This window comes from Melitaea cinxia, chromosome 23 (genome assembly GCF_905220565.1).
Source record: "Melitaea cinxia chromosome 23, ilMelCinx1.1, whole genome shotgun sequence".
NCBI lineage: Eukaryota > Metazoa > Arthropoda > Insecta > Lepidoptera > Nymphalidae > Melitaea > Melitaea cinxia.
In genome coordinates, this window is record NC_059416.1 from 585073 (window position 1) to 609461 (window position 24389).

At 32.4% G+C, this 24389-nt stretch overlaps 1 protein-coding gene across 1 annotated transcript in view; it reads left to right on the forward strand.

Annotated features, from left to right (window-relative positions):
• Positions 1-24389, forward strand: part of LOC123665238 (complexin) — a 417462-nt gene that overhangs the window by 385550 nt on the left and 7523 nt on the right. The window contains exon 4 of the mRNA XM_045599571.1: positions 10762-10925. Coding sequence (XP_045455527.1) covers positions 10762-10925 — 164 coding nt within the window. The remainder of the gene's footprint in view (positions 1-10761; positions 10926-24389) is intronic.

The window sequence follows — 24389 nt, forward strand, 5'->3', positions numbered from 1 at the left end:
GTACAAAAGGCGGGCTTAACGCTAATGCACTTTCTACCAGCCAACCTTGGTATGTGCAAGAGAGTATAGGGTGTAGGTATACAATAAAAAAAACAGAATAAAAGTAAAATAAATAATATAATATAACATTACATATCATAACATAGTGTTTATAAAGCTAACTGCTTACAGATAGATTATTAATTATTTTTGTCTTTATTGAATTTATTTAATCATTACTTATGACAATGTACTGAACCTCACCTCAATACAACTACTAACCGATTTACAAAGTCCAATAATTCGCAAAAGTTCCCGACGTTTCCCAAACGCGAACTTATTAACTTTCAAGCAGTTATTCTAACTGTAATTACCCCAAGTTTTGAACCTTTGTCTCCGAGACGCTTAACGTCACTTCGGAATTCTTAAGAAATTCTCTTCTCCTTTGTATTTAAGACAATACGAAATTGTTACTGAAAAGACTAAATTATGTACAAGTCACGTGAAAATTATTTCAATCTCTCCGTACGGAAATATTTAATGAGTCAATGTGATTTATTTATTTTTTACTGCCTGTTGTCGAGTCAACACTCGGTATTCGATTATACGTTTTGATTTTCATCCCCACTCTTTATTTCTAAAAAAACCGTACAAAGTTATGATATAAATGTTATCTTGTAACTTTTCTTACGTTATAAATAAAAATTATGTCAAGTTTCATTCAAACCATACGATACTTTACGCCACATACGCCGCTAAGTTACAAATAGCTAGATCGTGATAAGGGCCCAAAATTTATCTATACTAAACAGAATTTGACCAGTTTAGTTTCATTATTAGTAAGTTGTTTACATTTTTAGGCAAAATTGTTTACACTAAGGTTTCGATCACGTTCAAATTAAAGAAAACTGTCTGTCGCAGAATGAAAAACAAACGTAACCTCACCTAAGATTAACAACAAGCCAACGAATCTTCCGCTTGATATTATTACGTATAATCTTAGCTAATATTACTCATCATACTTTACGACTCAACATACAGTAATGTAACATAGGCGCTATGTATGGAAAGTATATATCTATAAAGTTTATGACAATCTGTTCAACCCACGTATCGCGCCAATTACCACTTTCCCAATCGAAGGTCGGGTATGAACCGCCAAAGTACCGCAACAGACCTCTATCATCGTAATTAAATTGACCAATTTAACAATCCCAAATTCAGAACATTTATTAGGAATCGTCTAGGAAATATTTCGTAATGGAATTTCAGTGACATAAATTTTAATATATTGTTATTAAATTTATTATCTATATTCTTATTCAAACACTGACATTTGCTTGTTTAAAATCAAACAAAAAAGTTTTCGAAAAAGAGTTCTAATATCATTCGAATGCTATATTAAAAAAAATGTAAGCTTAAGATTCAAAAGTAACAGCCAAATGTAGCCTGGTGTGTATCGTTGCTTATAATTCAATATTGTATTAGTTTGTACTAAAATTTCTTGGAATTATATTAAAAATCTCTAACAGTAATTTTAAAATATTGATCATAATCGGTTTTATTACAGTTTTATAACGAGTACTTGTATATTACATTAAAAATAAATTGTAACATTTTTAATGGTTAACTTAACATGTTTTTTTTTTTAAGTATACAGCACAAGTCAGACAAAGTTGTAGCTTGCAGTGCCTACCGACCCGGCTATTATTAGACGGATCGATAAACTTGTCTGTAGTACGATTTGACAAATTCATAGCTATGCAAACTGTGTACTATGGGACGCCTTGGATCACCATTAGTGCACTGAATATTTTTCAATATTTCAACACGGACTGATTATCAAACTACTATTGCTAAAACAAGTATAGTTTAGAAATAATCTTGTAGAACCGTCTTATTAATTATCTATTAAAGCGTGGTATATTTTCATACAGCGTAATAATAATAATAATACTCTGTATTGTACACAACAACAATCAACACTATCACACATTACAAATATAGAACAGTGTACAAAGGCGGTCTTATCGCTAGAGTAGCGATCTCTTCCAGACAACCTTGGACATATAGCACCCAGCATAGTGAAAGCGGTAGAGAAGTGTACACAGAGAAGTGACAATTAGTGTCACCTAGAACAATATCAATTATCGAGTACAAATATACATATATAGCATATATACACCATAATACATACATACATAGTAGCGTTGTTATGATTAAGGTTTGTGTTTGTTCCAACAAGCTTAATTTTTTATTTATTTTTTACGTATTGTTTTCTGTTGACTCTTCTGCGAGTGAAAATTATCAAAATTTTATATTTAAACATATTTAACACTTCAAGTTAATTGTATTAATATTGACGCTTGTTATGACTGTTTACTAAAGTACTTTTCAAGAGCTTACTTAAAATTGAGTGTCTCTGTCTTTATTTACCGAGCACATTATTATTTTCTAGCATTCTCATATTGTACAGTTAATCATTTCTCTATCTAAGAATCTAAGAATTAGAAATTCTTCTACTAAAATTAAACAATGGCTTACAAAAGAAATATTATAATAATATCATTCATTTCTTAATAAAAATAGAATAAGAATGCTAACGGCAATCGAAATAAAACAGATTAAAATGAAACACAAATATATATTTTATTTTATTTAAAAAATATCGGTTATATATTAATGTAGTATTAAATTTATTTTTACTAATTTTGTAGAAAATTGAATATTTTGTTTAAGGGCACTCATCTATGGAACTAGCGATTCGAATTGAAAAATGATTTTTGTGTTGGATAGCCTATTTACCGAGGAAACCTACAAACTGTTTTTTTTTTCCTCAAATGAACAGCTAGTAGTACTGTAAGATACTTTTTTGATTGTAAAATCATAATTCCAACGAATGATCTGGGTCGGACGATTTTACGAGTTTGTTTATTTCGCGTTATGTAAACAATCGTAACATTTTCGTTATGTAGTAACTTTTTATATGCTTATTTATTTATTTTTCTTGTACATAAATGTTTGTTAGATCTATTCGTATTATATCTTCATCCATTCGTTTTGTTTATAATAAATGAATAAATAAATATCCTTGACTTTCACACACGTCTGTTAAAGTAAGCAAGCTAATATAACTTTTATTATTGGCAATGTTTTAAGAATATTTTATATGAAGATTTTTAAAATGAAACAAAAGATATGAAAAGTGAATCAATCTATTCTCCTGCAAAGCATTGTCTGGTTTTTTTAATATTGAAAAGTAATCAATCAAATATAAGTTCTTTTTCCAAGTAGGTTAATCAAAAGTTCTTTCAAATTATTTGAACATTCAACGGCTCCCAGTAGGATTTACTCCTATGTCATGGGCACGGAAACACACACAATACACAAGCACAAACGCCCAGGTCACGGCAAACTATATGACCAATATAAATGTTTGTCATATACGGGGAATCGAACCCACAACCACCGGCATAACAGCCAGTGCTGTGACCGCTGCGCCAACGCGTCATCATATTATATTCTAATTAGTCTATAAAAATTTACCGAAATAAACTTGACATACAACAATGAGTACACAAAAGCTACAGTATTCAATTGTACAAGACAGCGTAGTCAGTGTAAGTAATTCTACACAAACAAATAAACTTTATGAAACAAATTAAGGTTGTACTAATTTCATTTTTAAATTAAAATTATACATACATAAATATGCAAACACAATAAAAAATGAAAAAATAAATTACATATAACGTTATGTACCGTTTGAACGTCGCCTTTAAAACGATATTTAAGCGTTCTAGCTGTTTCACATTACCTTTTGTTACTTGGTAATATGTAATACATCTTTATTAATTGTAATAATCACTTATACAAAAGCTAATAAAAAAGAATATTTAGTTAAATTTATAACTGTACTAGCGTCTAATAGAGCTTCAACCCAATAAGGCTTCGTTTATAACTGAATTACAAGCCCAGACTCGTAGGCAGACTAGTTTCGTCTAAGACGTAACCTAATTCTGAGGCCGATTGAAATTTGATTTTACTCGAGAACTTCCATAACTTTCTCGAACTACCCTCGTGATATCAACAAGATTACAGACTCAGCGGGAATAGGATTTGTGTACAACTGTACATGTCAAATAATTGACACGTTTAAAATCAAGATAGTGTGAAACATATTCGACTGTTCTGCATTGGCTCTATTGGAAGATATTCATCTATATTAAGAAACAAATATGAAAAGATAATTAAGTTGTGAAAAACAAAAACAAAAACTACATTACTTCAACGGAATGATAACATACGTATAACACCGTAACATCATAGTAAATTTACGATTTAAGGTATAGTAACTTATAAAATGAGATATTTAATTAATCTACTCGTAAATGATCTTTAAAATATTAATGAACTCATGAATTGTGAAATGTAATTTCAAAATTTATTTTTGTTTTACCCATACATTAGGGAATTCTAAACATTTTTAATATCATATCAAAAATCGACCTTTCCAGCGGGGATCGAACCTGCATCTCCGACTGACCGTGTCGGTGCTCTAGCCAATTAAGCTATGGAACGATGTACTCGTTAGATCAAAATTTTAATATGGTATTTTTATATTCGGTTCTAAGCGACTGCAGGGCCGTCCATAGTGAGTTATTTTACAGAACCCGTATCGCTGGTCGATTTTTGATATGATATTAAAAATGTTTGATTTAAATTTATTTGATTTAAAGCATTTTTCACTTTAAAGTTGAAGCAATATGACTATCTTCGACATGATAAAAATTTTTTAATTGGAATATCGATTAGTATTTTGTAAGTTAATTTTTTTCTAGTAATTGAATGTAAACCTTTATTTAGTAATGGTGATATAACAATATCAATTGACATAGGTAGTTTAAGGTCTTTTTTATGACTTGGTCGGTACACAAGCGTACCTGATGGTAAGCAATTACCTTAGCTTATAGACGCCTGCAACACTATAAGCATCGCAATGCTGACCCTACCCCCAATTCTCCCCAGGAGCTCTGGTCACCTTACTAACTACAGGAATACAACACTGCTTGAAAACAGTATTATTTAGCTTTGATCTTCTGTATTGTCGAGCAAATTCCCCAGTCGGGCTGCTCCATATTTTGAGCAGGAAATTACCTGCTGTACCCTAACTCAGTTACATCAGGTCATCAAATCCTAGATTATATTTACAAAATCAAAAAAAAACTCTGATTATAATCAACTATGCTTAGTCTAAACCTAGATTTAAAAATACATAACTTACATAAAACTTTCTCACAAAGCCCATATTAACACAGAGCTACATTTTTTTCAACAATATTGAAATGAAATGAAATGGTATGAAATGAAAATGAAATGAAAACATTTCGTCATAAGATGATATACACACTTAACGAAAGTCAAAATAATCTCATTAAAAAAAAACTCGACAATAATAAAAGAAAGTTAAGTTAGCAAAAAAATCAAACAATAAAATAAAAATTTATATCTTAACATTGGGTACATTACAAACTTAGGTAATATACCCAGTGTTATGTGCAACCTTATTACATAAGAAGGATAAATACCGAATAAAACTAAAGTCATTACGGCTAAAGGAATTTCTATAACGCACACAGCTAGCGGGCAATATAGTGGCGCTATACCTAAATCGTAATGTACGTATAAATGTTTTATTGCCAACAACCACGTCGGAACTCTCTGTTATTACACATTTCAACCCCTATTACCATACGCACGTCCGATTCAACGGGTAGCGTTAGTAAAATATTACGATGGAAATTAATTTTTAATAAGTATATATGTTTATATCTAATATATAAAATTCTCGTGTCATGGTGTTAAACATTGAACTCCTCCGAAACGGCTTGACCGATTTTAATAAAATTTTGTGGGCATATCGGGTAGGTCTGAGAATTGGCCAACATCTATTTTTCATACCCCTAAGCTATAAGGGGGGGGGGGATTAAGCGGGTTAATAACATATATGGCAAAGAAACGTTTGCGGGGTCAGCTAGTGTTTTTATATATATGACTGTCTAAACTGAGTTATACCTCGCTGAGATTTTGTATATGCACATATAATACAAAATTAAAATCAAAATATATATACATACAGTATTCGATTTTGCAATAAAATAACTTTTTATAATCAATGTAAACTACCCACGATTTGGAATATATATTCTACTGAGAAAAACAAATGAGAAACAGTTGGTCGTTATAATCACTACATAGTGTAAAACAAAGTCGCTTCCCGCTGTCTGTATGCAGGTCTTTGAAACTACGCAATGGATATTGATACGATTTTAGTAAATAGAGCGATTCCAGAGGAGGATTATATGTATAATACATGCATAATATAATAGAGAAATACTGATAGTTTTAGAGGTTTCTAATGTGGTGTCGTAAATAAACACATTTTTTGCGCTTACATTGCAAACATTTATTTTATATTTTATATTTAGTATCAGTATTGCACCCGTGCGAAGGCGGCTCGCTAGTTAAATTTTAAAGCAATCTAAGCGTAAATTGATTTATTTTTACTAACGTTGTTTCGCGTTAAAACTGTGAGAAAGGCTTGTGAACGTATAAATTTATGTGATTCGATTACTCCGAAATGGATACATTTTTTTTTAAATAAAATATTGCAAATTATAATTGAAGTTTTTCGTAACAATTTCGTTAGCACTTCGATCTAGTACATACTAGAGTGTATTAAAGTTAGTTCCAATTTGTTTTAACTGAAACTTTCATTCAATGCGGGCAGAAACATACATAATTATGTTTATATCAGATACATACATAAATACATATATTACATGTATATAGTATGATATTTCTCTTGCTAATTTACTAATACCAACTTGTAAAAATAACATATAATGTGTATTTCTTTCCACCAACCCGCAATGGAGCAGCGTTGTGGATTAAGCCCCGATGCTTCTCCTACGTGGAGAAAGAGGCCTATGCCCACTAGTGGGATGTTACAGGCTGAATGCGTATATTTCTTTAACATACTGAATAAACTCTCAGGCAGTAGTAACAATAAGAGCTTATATCAACAATTACTGTCGTAAAATGACAACTAGTGCCGGTTTTACGTTCTTTCTGAGATAGGAAATATAGAGATAACCTCATAAACGATCGCTCGCTTCAGCCTGTAATATCTGATCAGAGCTTAATCCACCACGCTGCTCCAATGCGGGTTGGCGGATATATTCCCTAATATGAGTAACGATCGCTATCAGGTGTACATGATAACAACCGGAACCGACGGCTTAACGTGCTCTCCGAGGCACGGTTGGGAGACCCACAAGGACTGCGCAAACACCCAGATCACGGCAAACACCTGAATGGCCAATACAAATGTTTACATAAACGATCGAGAAATAAAAATTCATACAAATATATATATATATACTCGCTTTTACCCGCGGCTTCGCTTGCATTGAATTTTTTTTTAAAGTATCCTATGTTACTTCTAATACCTCTAAAAATATGTGTACAAATTTTCATGATGATCGGTCAAGTAGTTTTCGCGTGAAAGCGTAACAAACAAACTTACATTCACATTTATAATATTAGTAGCGATGCTTCGGGAGAGAACAAATTGTAGAACGTCGGTTTTATCGGAACTTTTCGTAACCACGAAACTAGAACGAGCTTAAAAATCTAAATGAAATCACAATATTTTTTTGCTATCCGTACACGTACACGTTATTAAATGAATTCCTCAAGTATGACGATTCAATTTACTGACGGCAGTTTCAATATCAGCCCCCATTGTACTGAGTTCGATTCCGATCGTGGCACTGACGTTCCATCTCGCTTTGACGTGATTACATCACGGCCCCCTGATGTATTTAAGTGATTTAATTAAAGATGAGAATTTTAGAAGCAAATTGACAATTTCATTGCTAATAATATTTGTAAAAATGAAATGTGAAAATTGTTAAAGCCGGCTAGCGCATATCGGCTATAAAAGATGATAAAAAACTCATAAGAGTAGGATCTTATTAGTAAATGGTAAATACGCGTGTAAGCTGTCTCGAAAATATATATTTAAAAAATATAATTTTTTTTTTTTTTTATTTGGAATTTTCCTATTGACTGTAAATTCTTGAATGTTCATCGAGTCGAACCTCAAGCCGTTTGAATCTTAATGAAATATGTAACTGAATATTCATTCGGATATTTGAATAATAATCAAATTTTTTTTCGAAGTCCGCAAGAAATGGAATCTTCCATTCCTTCGGGCTGAAAGACTCGAATACGCGAAGTATTCAACGTAAATAAATATTAATTTCGAATTAAACTTTACCTTTATATTAACATTTTAATAGAAAGATAGATTGAGAGGCTCGTTTCATTTATGAAATAATTATCAGACATTTCAATTTATTTTACGAATTAATATTTCACAAATAAAATACTCGTTTAGTTACAAAGTATTCACACTCTGTTATACGTCAACTATTATTACTAAAAGTACATTGTAGACTTCAAAGCATCGCAAGCGCGTTGCCGACCCAATCCCCAATCCCCCCAGGAGCTCTGGTCACCTTACTCACCAACAGGAATACAATACTGCTTGAAAACAGTATTATTTTGCTGTGATCTAACTATTATATATTGGATACTTTATCAGTTAACTGTCTGATATATAACTAAATAATTACCCGCCAGCGCAACAGCCACAAACCAGTTCTGTGACCGTAGCGCCAACGCGTCGTCACATTAGAAAATCGTCATATCGTTCAACTAAATTAACAGTACTAGTACACTTTGACCGTACTAGTACAATGTAACCGTACTAAATAAATACCGTACCAGCACCATTTTACAGAATCTAATATCGCCACGTCATGGCGTATGCCTACAATACTTTATCAGATTGATATCGACCCCAGTTCGTTGACCCGCGCTACGTTCACGCATATCGAATGAACTTTGACGCTCCTTGTACTGAGTGTTAAAAGTTTGTTAAGCAAAACATTTTGCATATAAATATTCTTTACCTTTATATATATGGTATAAAGGTAATACTCGTATATAAAGATATAATACTAATATATTCTAGCTGACCCGGCAAACAATTTTTTGTTACTAAGCGCTATTAAAAATATGGGTTGGTGATAGAAGGGTGAAAAATTAGGTTTGATGTAGTTTGCAATACTAAATCATAATAAAATAATAATAAATACACTGTCAAAATAATAAAATATATATATTTAGGGGTGGGTCACCCTTATCATTTAGAGGTTATTAAAAAACGGTATGGGTCCAGCTATTTCGAAGGAGTTCCGTAACAAACGCCGCGAAAAGAAAATTTTATATATTCGATGATAAGATATGATTGAAGTTTTGACAGTAAATTGATGGACTTTATCTATTTATATTATTTAAAAATAAGAAGTGCTTTTAATTCTATAAAAGTTGTAACCATTTTTTTCTTTAAATAATCTGTCTCAACTAAAGTCAAGTCAAATCAAGAAGTTGTTTTACTTTTCATATCAAGATCATCAGAAATATAAATTGTGTTTAAATTGAAAGAGTTGTCGTACAGTTTCATTACTCATCACGCTACTGAAGTCTCTCGCCGTCATAATTAAGCACCCTAATATATCTGATTGGCTCCAACACTTCGAGAAAAAATCGTAAAAAGTTTCAAGCATCAGGCGCCGGAAAACCTTTTAAAAGCCATCGTATCGGAAAATGGGCTCGGAATTCCGACGCGTCCGGGCGCTCGCGACAAATGCTTATATTGACGTGTAATGGATTTTTGAATGGCGGCGTGTTGGCAGCCTTTCGACTGAATTAAGCGGGTTTGAACCGGCTTGAACCGGTTTAAACCGGCTCGAACCGGTTAAAGGTGGAACCGAGGTGGTTGCGTACGAATGTGTCTAATATCATTGAAAATTGTCGCTGCAATCAAGTTTACGTCGAGTTTAACGGTTCAATTGTTTTTACGCATCTGGGGCGCCTCGGGGGAATCGACAGTTTCAGAGCCTATTTTAATGGTGACGCAAATGGAATGCTTCCGTAATTTTATCGTTTTAAAACCCTCTTCGGTGTTTTATTGAGTAATATCTTCATTTTATTTCGAACTATAACTTTTATCACTATTTATAGCTTTGTATCACTTTGAGTGTTATTCTACATAAGTTTTCTTCTTTTTTTATTGTCAAATTAAAACAAAGACGATACTAAGGACAATATCAGTATTCAAGTATTACATTTGATCAAGATTCAATCATATGACATATATGTATCCAACGGATAAATGTTTCTAATATATTCATTCCGTTTTACCATTAATTAACTGAGGTAGGGCACAGCAGGAATTTCCTGCTCAAAATATGGAGCAGCCCGACTGGGGTAGTACCTCGACCTTACAGAAGATCACAGCAAAATAATACTGTTTTCAAGCAGTATTGTGTTCTTGTTGGTGAGTAAGGTGACCAGAGCTCCTGGGAGGATTAGGGATTGGGTCGGCAACGCGCTTGCGATGCTTCTGGTGTTGCAGGCAGGGATAAGCTACGGTAATCGCTTACCATCAGGTGAGCCGTACGCTTGTTTGCCGACCTAGTGACATAAAAAAAATCCACTTTAGAAATCAGACAATTCTATCGACAAGGTGTGAAATCAAATATTGTATTTTATCTCGAACATAAGTGATTGGTAAACTGTTGGAGAAGATTAAAAAACTTTTATATTTATATACAAGAAATGCTAACAAAGCTCTATCCATTGTTCCAGGCGCGGTTGGTGGTGATGGAGACGACAGCGATGATAAGGAGAAGGAAGAAGAGGCGGAACGTGAACGTCAAGAGGCGATCCGTGAAGCCGAGGAGAGACGCAAGGAGAAGCATCGCAAGATGGAAGAGGAGCGGGAGAAGATGAGACAGGAGATCAGGGATAAGGTTAGTGATGTATGAACTATTAGGTTTAGTTACAGTAGGAACCGCCAACGCTGTACATTACTCCCTTCAGACAACTAGAGCGACGGCCAACGTAAGATTACAGATGAATTAGATAGAGGATGGATGGGGATTGCGGAGAAACGGGATTCCGAGCGCAAATTAGGTAGGGCTGTATCCAGCTGTAGACTGCGATAGGCTGAATTAAAGACACAGGAGGAAATAGTGTGCTCAAAATCTGATTGAAAAGCCTAACTTTGGAAGTTACTCAAATTTACTCTCATGTAGTATTGTGTACCTGTGGTGAGTTGACAGCAGAAGTAAGGTCAGTTAAACTTTTAAAATACTTTTGGTATTACAGGCGTCGATTGACTACGGCAACCGCTAGTGTATTAGATTTAGAATTTATTAGATTTATTATAAGATCTTGTCAACAAATCAATACATGTTAGTCCCACTCTTTTTAGACAAAGTTACTCTTCGTTATTAATGACTTTATTTATTCTGTACCGTGTTTACCCATACTGAACATTGAAGTTGTCACGTTAAACAACAGATACAATGGAACGATTATTAATTTATGAATGCCGGACTAGAAGCAATTACACGGAGTAGTTTGAGACAAATATTTGTATTTGGCATTCAAATGAGCCTTTATGTCATGATTAATGCTACACTAGACAAGTCTCACAGTGTTGGCTGCTTTGAAATTAAATGTGACAATTAAAAAAATTGATAGTGATCGCTGTTCGCGGTTTAGTTCCTACTCGAAACGAATAATTAGATTTACACAAAAGGTTCATTCTAGCCTACTTTGTTCGTATGGGTCAGTGTGTTTTAGTAAGCACGCAAATAGGAAGGCAAAAAACTGCTGTCCATTACCAGTAGCCCAGACCTTTGACCAGTAAACGAAAGCTTATAGGTCATTCCAGTTATTCCCAACAGTATTTCAGTTAAAATATTCTTTACGAAAGAAACTTTACAAAAAACTTGTTACCAATAGGTAACAGCCAATCATAACTCCTTTATTTTATTTTATTTTAACAATATTTCGCTACGATTTCGAATTCACGAAAGCCAATACATCCGTTTGAACAATTAAATCAGCCAAAGAGGTCAAGTGCCCTCCTGACTCTTCACACGTGACGGGTAATTCGTTCGTTCCGTCTGAAGAGTCACTACGCGTTCGACTCGTGTGTATGTTTTGTACACGTTTTATACGCGGTCAATTGAATTTTAAAATTGAACATATATTGTTCGTGCCTTTATTTGTCGTTACAAGAACTTTCCACTCATTTTCAGGACATTTCACTCAATATTTGTTTACGTTAAAACAAATCTCAAAAATTGTATAACTGAATAAGTTTTAAATTAATATTTATTACGCTTTTACGCTAAAACTGCGGAAATGTTTGATATAAAAGTTAGTACATATGGAGATCCAGAGTTAAATATATTGCTTTATATCACGGACCGCTTTTTATTGTGATATCCCCATAGGATCGGGTTTTATGCGAGATGTGAGTAGTAGTATATTTTCATAGTATTTATATATTTTAAAAGTATTCAGCATATTTTATTTCCAAATAGTTATAATATTGAAGAATATTTATGTCGAAAAAATACACAATGGTTGGAGTTCAAGTTATTTTTAAAACCTAATCGAACAATAAAAAAAATGTGTGTATTTACTTATGTACGCGCGTAAGAAGTTATACTTCATTGGTTAACTAACTTTACGTTGTTAACTTTTTCGTTGACTAGCTAACTTCAAGGTGTCGAATTTCTTGTGACTGTGTGCGCGCTTCGTAAAAAACTACTTTCATTATTTTTTCCTAACACGCCAAAAGAAATATAACTTTAAAAATATTTGCGAACTTAGTAGATTTGTTACATAAGTTAAAGTGAATGAAAAGAAAGAAACACGTTTATTATATACATAGTTTTGTAAATTTTAACTGAGGTAGGGCACAGCAGGAATTTCCTGCTCAAAATATGGAGCAGCCCGACTGGGGTAGTACCTCGACCTTACAGAAGATCACAGCAAAATAATACTGTTTTCAAGCAGTATTGTGTTCCTGTTGGTGAGTAAGGTGACCAGAGCTCCTGGGGGGATTGGGGATTGGTCGGCAACGCGCTTGCGATGCTTCTGGTGTTGCAGGTGTCTATACGCTACGGTAATCGCTTACCATCAGGTGAGCCGTACGCTTGTTTGCCGACCTAGTGACATAAAAAAAAAAAAAAAAAATATATATATATATATAATTTGATAAATAAAAAACAAAAAAAAAACACTTTATAGTATTCATAGTACACTAAATAATTGAATTCAATTTGATATATAAAAAGCAACATGGCCGCCACAAATACAGTTACTATTATGCAAATGTTCGGTAATTCATTTACCGAATCGAACGCTACAAACGATTCGATTCCAACGAAATACATAATATCGATATAAATACGACCTATCGTAAAGTAACGCTTATCTGAAACAAGCGATTTACGTACAACACTATTCATAGTACAATTTCATTGACTGCAATGTATACTGTTTAGTCTTAAAACTATTAGGTATTTATTTATACTTACATGAAACTTATTATACTTAGCAATAGGTACCCGAACTGCTGCTGGGCGAAGATGTCTTTCCTCTCATGGTAGATGATAAATTGAGATACGAGTGAACTCTTCTTTAAATGTTATAATGTATATTATTATGACGTATTAGATACATTTTTTATTGTTTATAAAGATTAAAAGGTTATTTTCAATATCTTTCTTTTATTATATTAAAAATATCTTTTTAAAATAAATTTAGCTTTTTAAAATATACTACAATGGACGCAGTATCCTCTATAATTAAAAAAATGCAGCCAGTGTTATAAAGATCAAGTTTATTTAAAAAGAAACAAAGGCTTTATAATTTCTAGTTTCCTAGCTTAAAATAGAACACAGCAAAGGCCATACGGACGTATGAACTAAAGAAGTACTGCAAGGTAATTTCTTACGTAACGCGCTCTTACCGCCATTTTGTACTTTGGCAGTAATTAGTCACAAAATGGCCGACTTTAATTTTTTTTTTAATATATATCTTTGTCGTAACATTTTTTATATAAAACTTTAGTTTTATCGACATTTTATTTAAAATAAGATAAAACAAAAGCAAATATAAAATAATACTCGAATATTCATACTTATGAATTTATAAGTAGGTAAGTTGTAAAAATATTATTCAGACAAAAATTCAGAATAGGTCTTACAGATGTCTAAACGGAGTGGTATGAAGAGGCCTTTTGACCTCCCTACCTCTCCCTCCCGCCGCGGCACAGATAAAGAATGTTCGTGAGGGGTTAATTAAAAAATAAGCCGGATACCGCGATTTCTTTGTTGTTGATTGAAATGGAACTTTTATGTGTTTTGTACGATTTCATTGGATATGCGGTATTATTTATTATAGATATTTATCTTTTTTTTAATTCTTAATATAGGGGAGGGATTACTTCATATTGTGTATTATGTATTATTCTGGTTTTTGTTAATCTAACAGTCTATATATGTGCTTATTTATTCGGGCTTTAGTAGGATTTTGACAGTATGGAAACCGCGTAAGTTCTTTACTTTCATAAGAAGTCTTAAAGAAAAATATGTTGTTATAATTCCTGTCCACCATTATTAACTTTTGTTTTGGATTATTTAACTTTTTAAATTGCCAAATATTTTAAGTGTAAAAAGTCTGTGGATTGCGAAGGACTTTCAATTTTCATCTTAACAAAAAACCCAAGATGGGATTAGCTCTTAAGATTAAATTGAATTTAATTAAAAATCTCTTTACTCGATTAGGCCGTAAAAGTACCGTAAAATCATCACTGTTATATAACAACCTAAATTCTTCAAAAATTAATTATCGTCAAAATGAAGCTACCGCTTCGAAAAGTAGATTTTTTAGAGAAAAAAATTTTCATTTTTCTTCTCATTACGTAAACAATAAAGTAAAATCTCTTTAGCTAACAAACGGTAAATACAATATTTCTATTGTGTCAAAAAAAAAAGTTATATTATCGTCTGAAATTATTTATTGATAAACAAATGTATTTCTAAAACAATACTCAAGCAAAAAATGTTATAAGATATACGAAGAGGCCACATGGCCTTGTAGATTAATAACATATGTATAATAAAAATTACCCTATCTTTTCCATAAAACGACCACTTTAAGAAGACTGGCACTTTTGCACCAAAACTTTTTACTCATTTTATAATTTGTTTTATAATTTCAACGGTAGTATTTTTGAGTGTTGCCCTTTTTTGTTGGAATTCGATGTAGATTTGGGTAGCTGTCAAAATACTATAGTAGGCACTAATTTTTTTATGACGTTAAAATAACGGGTGTCTTCGCTACACTATAAGATATCATGGCTTATGATCACATTTATACAATAATTTTTTTTATGTGACCGTTTTGTACTCAAGAAGCTGTTAACAGGGCATTTAAAAAAGGCAGTTCTACTTTAAAAAGACAATAAAATTATTAAATCAAACCAGTTCCGAGCATTCAGTAAGTAATTTAGAAATTCGTCTCAAACTAACGACCATCTCAGCCACTTCACAGCATCACAAGTTTAAATTTCTGTACGAGTTCCTTCCACTGGCTCATTACTAACTGGTGACTGGTAGCTGGGGACCCATTAGCCGACACTGGTGTTCAAACGTTGCTCTAATAAAATTTACTCTTCCTAATGCTCCGTCAAAGGGTTCGATAATTTCGTCATAACTCGCCGTATGGTGCCACTGTCAGCGGATATTTAATTAGAAAATGAATTCTGTTTTAACGTCAAGTTTAACTCTAAATATAATTACACATTTATTTTGTTAAAGTTCCAAAAAAGAGTTACAAAACTAAAACTAGTTTTTTGAGTAAAATGTGTTGTTAATAAAAGAACTTTCATTAAAAATTAAATAACAAAAAGAAAAGTTCAATTCAAATGTCCTTTCAATATATTTTAATCATACAAGCGTTATTCAAAAGGCGACTTTCCAATACATAATAAGATCACGTTCAGAGGCGTCACGATCTCAAATTGTAGGAACCGACGCTTATTGGTTTTACATATGTAAAGTATTGGATACGTCGTTTATATAAAACCTTTATGTTGTACTGAATACGGATCGCGAAACAGAACAGTTTCGTTAGAACATTTACTAAAGAATTTTATTGTTTTGTATAGTGTATCTTTGTACAATACTTTTTAAGGCAAACAAAAATATGTCCCAATTAATGGTAGGCGGTTACCGCAGCTTATGAATGCGGGCAAGACCAGAAGCATCGCAAAGGTCTTTCTAACCCTACCCTCGACCCTCCCCGGGAACTCTGATCACCTTACTCACCATAAGAACACAACACTACTCAGAAGGAGTGTTATTTAGCTGTCATTTTTAAGGCTAACGCACTTCCCCAGTCGGAGTTCTGCTCATTTCAAGCAAGTTACAAGTCTCGGAAAGTCTCATGAAATATTCTAAATTTCTTATTCGAAGTAAAATTTCTTTACGCACACTTGACTTGGAGAGTTAGCTGGTGAATGCGTAACGAGAGCGTTACGAAAAGTATGATTGGGCGAGGCGAATAGAGCAAAATAAAGAGGTGCGAGCACACATTTTCTTTCTCTCTTGTTCTCATAGCCGTTCTCATACGTTTTTTATATCTACAACACAGTACAGGCCTATTGTGCAAAAGTTGTAATTAAGTCGTGTGGTCTAAAGCACACTCGTTTTTTTTCTTTTACAATAGCACGAGTATTATTTCTAGAAAATTTAGCTTTCAAATTAGACTTAAAACTAGCATTTGTCAGTTTTGACAAATTCATTCTATCTACTAAGCCAATTCGATTCAAGTGGATGTCTGTATAATCTTAATTAAGCCTTTAAAAATAGCCTTAATCTTAATATATACGTATAAATAGCCTTATCGTTTCCTATATCTACTTAAATTAAAATTAGTGCCCCTAACTAGAACGTTAAACGCAATTTTATTGGGAGGGCAAATTACTTTCAGCTTTCTGTAAGCGCAGTCGAACACGCATATAACTTTTGTACAAATATAACCTTTAAAGTGCTTCCTTTAATAGCTATATTAGCTTGAACCTTTACAGGCCTGTGACCTTGTATAGTAGGGACTATCTATAAACGATTTATTTCGTGAATTTCTTATGAACGTCGTAAATTTTAAATTATTAGTGTTATACCCTTATATTCTGGTCATATATTATTTTAAAAATTGCTAGTTTTGTAGATAAAATTCTGGTACTGTGAATATGTGAATGTCTGTGTGATGAATTATACTTCACTATAAACTTGATGATAATCACGTAACTTTTATACTGTGAAAGAAGTGATTAATTTTAAGTTAAAATTTAGCGGTAACAAATAAACAGACAAAACAATAACATTTATTTTTCATATGTAAGAACAAGTAACTTAATCCCATGGGACGATTCTTCTTTTTTACAGAATAATATTTAAAATTGGTGAACGTTCAGAAACAAAAACAAAATATTTCTAAGTAATATTTTAAGTCGAATTCATTACTTAATATTGAGTCTGAGTATTAAGAATTATAATACAGAAAAAGAAAAGGCGCGCATTGCTATTTATAGATAATAATTTTCCCTTTTTAACTGTATATATATCTCCGTAATCCACCTCGAGGAACAAGAGTCGTTTAATGAGGAGAGTTCTGAGTAGGGTCGACGCGTGGACAAAAATTTGTTTAATATTTTTAAAACAAAAACTAAGAAAAAAATTCAAAGCAATAAATACATGTTTTATTTTTCGTTTTTCAAATCGCCTTCAAAACCTTTGTTTTAATAGTTTAGATACTCTTAACCGACCTCAAAAAACGGAGGTGGTTCTCAATTAAATTGTTTTTTTTTTGTATGTGTTAACTTCATAACTTTTTAATGGGAGTACCGATTTTTCAATGACAAAAAAATAAAAAAATTATTATGTCACGTAACTTTAAAAATTGCTTTCTACTAAAGAATTAAAAAGTTAAATCACAAATAGACAACAATCACAATTTTTTCAAAGTCGATTAAAAGTAAAATAAGATATTATAAATTAAGAATGACATCCCTTGTACAAAAGAACACTAATTACTACGACGCTGCAAGTGGGGCCACGCCCTACAATTAAAACTTAGCAACTCTGTAACTTAGGGCGCGTCTTAACTTATGGAGTGCTTGATGTTATTTCGGGTGTATCGGCAAATGTCTCGTAATAAAGCTTTTTACGAACGACGCGGGTCCTCCATTAGGCATCTTCTTGACAATCTTGAGATTTATTGATAAAAATTTTCTTCTGTTTTTTTTTTAATAAATACCTGTTTTTCCAACAGCTGTTAAGGCTATGTGATGATGATGATGACCATCGAATCCCACTTTATTTATGGAATATTTCCATTTTTACACCTTTGAAATTATAGTCTGTAGTTATTTATTTGAGGTGACGCAGGCCTCAATGGCTTATTTTGCCTGCTGTTAAAGTATATTCGTAACTTATGCGCAGGATAAACTTTTAATCACATCCGATGAAGCAGGCCTCCAAGTAATTGAATTTTATTAATTTTTTTTTCTAATACTAGCATCCCGCCCCGGCTTCGCGCGGGTATTTAACAAAAAAAATAAAATATTTTTTCCCCTATTTTTTTTTAAAATATAATATAGCCTATGTCACCCGCAGATAGTGCAGCTTTCCAATAATGAAAGAATTTTTCAAATCAGTTCAGCAGTTTCGGAGCCTATTCAATGCAAACAAACAAAACAATTAAATAATTCACCTTTATAATATTAGTATAAACTACAATTTGTAGCTCAATGAAAAAGTATATTTGTTTACAGTTTAATCATTGTATGTACACATATTTCAAGACACTTGTGTTGCTTCAAGAAACGTAACATCAACCGAAGTGGTCCGATTCACTTCAGATCCAAGATAAATAGTTCACATTTAAGACGAACTTCGAGCCAAGTGCGTCGCACTCGACGCTTCGACAGACAAACAAACAAACACTATTAGAACGTGTAAACATTTTAAGGAAACTTTTTTAGTAAACGGTGAAATATTTACAAAATAACGTCAGTAAATTGCAAGTGTAAAATGTACTTAAACACTTCTGTCGATTCTGAATTAGTTTACTGTAATACTGTGACAGTCTTAGTTACACTACTGTGATTCGATGAATAAATTTGACCTTAATCCACTATCTTACTCAGTAGTTTCTGGATACATATGTTGCATAGTTTCACTTGCAAATCGAGTTGGTTCTAACGAAAGTACAATCAACAAAAGCGCTTGTAACCTTGCGTCGCTAGCCCTGAATCTGCTGCCTTCTACATACAATATTCCCTTCACAAATAAAGCTACATCATATATTTCATCAGTTCGTGTTATTTATTTTTAATTTCCTAATTGTCTATTTTTTGTCTATTAACACCATTTTTGAATTTTTGAATTTTTCGATTTTTGATTTTACTTTTGCTTTATTTGTTTTTATTTTACTTATTGATTTTTTCATTTAATTTTGTTTTGTTGTACTAACCCAATATGGACTTAAAATTTAGTCTGAAATAACGTATTATTATTATTATTATTATTTATATATCTTAATAAATTGTAGCGATTACATCACCTCTACGAGTTAACTACGACGTAGTATGTCGTAGCATTTACACATCAAATATTAGGTTGAACGCTGCTAAATACTTATCAATATTATTTGAAATAAACTTAGCTTCGTAAATCCTTTCGTAGGTTCTGCTTTGAATATTAAATTTTCTTACTTATAACATTATGATCTCATAATGCTTTATTTTAAGGAATTATATTTTGTATTGAGAACCTTTAAACCAACAAATCAGTTTCACGACAATTTGAACATAGTTCATTATTTAGCCATAATCCGAACACATCGACCTTTACGATCGAGATGCAAGCTAACACGGTGGCCTACTTGTTCCGATATTAATTACCGCCTACATATTAATTTATAACAATTTGCTTCTAATTTATTGATTTACGCGTAATAACACGATCATGTGGCGTACTAATTTTTAACCGCCTTTAAAAAAAGGAGAATTCTACATTTATGTCCATGTATTTGAAATGGGACTAAGAATGCGTTTTTTCTGTTAAGTTTTTTATACTAAGTCGGCAAACAATCGTACGGCCTACATGATGGTAAGCGGTTACCGTAGCTTATAGACGCCTGCAACTCCAGAAGCAGTTTGTTGCTGAACCATAGCTTTTCCGAGTCGGGAAACCCTCTCCAGGAATTCTGACTACCGTGAACACCACAGAAACACAACACCACTTGACGGCAGTGTCGATGCACTTCCCCAGACGGGCTACATCAGATTTGGAGCAGGTAAACATCCTGCTCTACCCTACCTCAATTAATGCATATATTACGGAATGTCTGTGCCAATTGTAAATACTATCCTAGGGATGGGGGAAAGAATGGAGATGAATACACTTTGCTACTTAAATGCAATTTAGCTGATATTCCAAAGTAAAGGAAGTAAATTAATCATTAACCTGATAATTAATCATTTAACTGAGGTAGGGCACAGCAGGAATTTCCTGCTCAAAATATGGAGCAGCCCGACTGGGGTAGTACCTCGACCTTACAGAAGATCACAGCAAAATAATACTGTTTTCAAGCAGTATTGTGTTTCTGTTGGTGAGTAAGGTGACCAGAGCTCCTGATCCATTTGGGATTGAGTCGGCAACGCGCTTGCGATGCTTCTGGTGTTGCAGGTGTCTATAAGCTACGGTAATCGCTTAGCATCAGGTGAGCCGTACGCTTGTTTGCCGACCTAGTGACATAAAAAAAATCTAATCAAAGGAAACAAGTTTTTCAAGCCTAAACTGTTAATTAAACTGTTCTGGTTTATAAAAGTCAGCCATTTGTCCGCCATCTTATAATATCAGTATGCGTATATGTATATCCGAATCAAGTGATTATTATTTTTTTTTTTTTTTTGAAATTCCTGCTGTGCCCTACCTCAGTTATATTTAAAATCAACTCTGTACTTTTTTTTAATTTCCTTTGTAACAGCCTCGCCGATAATAAAGATCTACAGCAATAACTGCAATAATAATCAATGTAAATACTGTAAACGTAAATAAGTTTCAATTATTAAATGTAAAATAAAACAACGCAAACAGATTTAATGAAATATGATTAAATGTGGCTTAACCGCGGAACCATAGCGATGACTGTTGACAGAGCAGATCTGATAAGTTATATTAATTATAAAATTGTTTATTAGTGCTGTTTGAATTGAATTAATTTGTAACGTAATGAGATAAATCACGGATATTATTAGTGTGACTTTATTCATTAAATCATATTCATCCATTTCATAAAATATTTCTGATGATATATTGACGCAGTGGTCATTGCAACTTATCTATACATAATATAAAACAAGGTCGCTTCCCGTCTGTATGCTTGGATCTTTAAAACTACGTAACGGATTTTGATGCGGTTTTCTTTAGTAAATAAAGTGATTCCAGAAGGTTTATATGTATAATACATGCCAATTATATGTCGCTTTTTCAAAAGTAACCTCTAAAGAAAACATGTTTGTTGACATGTTCTAATGAAAAAAAACCTGTGAACGTTGTATATAAAGACATTCTGTAGTACATTTACTATCAGTATTGCACTCGTGCGAAGCCGGGGCGGGTCGGTAGTGTTTAATACACACGAAGAATCTTTGTATAGGTCACAAATGACTTTGTAAATTGTAGTCGTGATTTAGATCTTGTGTTGTGTGTGTTACGAAGTACCCACGACTTACCCCACTGGGAGTTATTGAGTGTGAGGGGTTAAAATTATTGTTATTGTTCATGTTTGATATATTAACATGATTTATTGGGCTTCAAGTCAGGCTTAAACATCATTAGAAGCCGTCTATTACACACACAATTTATTATAGATATTATTATAACTATACATAAATACAAGATAATAATTTATTATATACCATACACTTAGTAAAAAAAAATTACACAGAAAAAAACAATAAATAAAAAAACTGTCTGGTATCGTGGGATACCAGATAGGAATGAAATTCTTTATTATAAAATATTAATTTCAAGTTCTATGTGAGGTATAAAAAAAAATTCGGTTATAGAGTTTTTATTTCTTTTTCTTTTTTATTTTTATTTTATTTACAATGATTTACAAAAATATATAATAATTATCGAATGATATAATAATATAGCAAAATACACTTATAATACTCATAAAAATAAGATGCTTTTTTAACTTTACAGGCGTGTTTTGTCGGCTAGGGTACCCCTCCGCAATGCCCTATAAGCAACTTCGTTCTAATGTCAACATTTTCGTATACTTTAAATGTTTTGTATACAAAGATCGTTCAGCCCACGCTAGTGTAGCATGAGGGATTGTTCATCTCACAAATTCACGGAGCAAATCGCTCGCACAGCCACCGTAAGAACATTTTCACTACATTGAACTCTGAACACGGTACGGTCAGCAGAGTTATATAAAAAAAAACGAATTTGCTTTCCACACGACTGAAGTAAAACTTACTAAACGTAACTCTCTCTCTTTCTACTTTCACTAACTTATATCTCCCTCTCAAATTCCGTTCGCCTCGCCCGATCACACTTTTAGTAACGCTCTCGTCACGCATTCACCAGCTTACTCCCCAAGTCAAGTAAAGAAGTTTTGTTTCAAAAATATTTTTAAGAAAAAAAATACCAAAATCAGAAAAAAGTACCAAAATTAAGAAGTAATGATTGAGCCTGTAACATCCTACTGTTGGGCACGGACCTCTTTCTCCATGTAGGAGAAGGATGGAAGCTTCATCCACCACGCTGTTTCACTCGGGTGTACAGATGACGTAATAGCGAAGTTTTTTTTTTCATTTCTTCGTTCGTTCTCAGTCATTTCCAGTAGAACATGAAATATTTTACAAATATAAATTGGCCACAGTTTAGTTCAACTATTACTCACTATACAGGTTTGTTAGATCTCATTTACACTAATAATTTTTGGTTATCTAAAGGTACTTAATAATATTTGTAATTTACTGTCACTTCAGCGGATCTACACTCCAACATAGTATGTAGTAGTCTTAACTTATATACTTATATATGTATATATAATGCATTGGGTTCACTGTAATATTAGATTTAAGTTTTTTAATGCATTAAATAAATAAATAAATAACATTATATAAAAATCACAATAAATATATTGTCCACGTTTTCTGTCGTCATTACCATATACGTAATTTTCACCCCGGCCTCGCATTACACGCACCGTCGCGCTGCGCCGATATTGATGTGATTTACATTCACCCCATTACTCGATTTTTATTATATTTCAAGACGAAAATTTATTACAATTTTTTTTTTACTCTCCTTCAAGTGTTGTGACAAAATTGAAAAATTTTATGTTATCGCTAAAATGGAAATATGATATACAACTCATTTTGTATCTCGTACATTTTTAAACTTGTCGTGTCTTGTCTGTTTAAGGTATAACGCTATGTCACACCATTGATTTTCTCGCTACTGGGGTCGTATATTATATCCCATAAATTATGTAAATCGACTATGTAATAAATTAGAAGTAGTGGTTTCTAAATATATATATTTTTATGTATTTTATATTTTAAATTAAATTCCTTGTAATATAAAGTAATGATATTATTATTAATAATACGTAATGCTCTATAAGCAGTATCCAACGTAGGGAGAGCTTAAAGTACTTTTTGTCTCAAATCTTCCACTAAAAAAATTGTAGGTATACTTACGGCCAATCTAAAAATATGGTCTCATACGCTATTCGTCGATATCATCATCAACTTACAATACCAGTATCCAAAGATGTTTACTTTCTTTTTAATGTAAAAGGTTAATTTAAAAATTATGAAAAATATATATATAAACTACTGTTTGGAGAAAAAACTAAAAGCATCAGCAAACGTACGGTTTTAAAAACGACAGAATATTATCTGTCGTATTCGATTTAATACGATTTCAGTTATAAAATGTTTTGAGAAATGCTCGAAATAAGGAAGGTTGTGACATAACAACTAATAGCTTGGTTGTGTCGGGTGATACCCGCAGATTGCCGCAGTAATGCTGTTACCAACTCATCTGCCGGGAAATTGATGGAGACTCCGCTTAAAATCCCCATCTTAGTTGAGATAAATTCCACCATAGATTTTTATTTATGGTAAATTTAACTATGTTTAATAATTTTAGACCGGATTTTATAATAGAACTTCATCATATAAAAAACGTATTTGTTGTATTAAATTATATGTTTCTAAAAACTACTGAAACATACTAATGTTGCACAAATTAGAAACTTGATGAAATTTTAATACTAGTAGAAGGTCATGGAATTTTTAGTTGTTAACAATT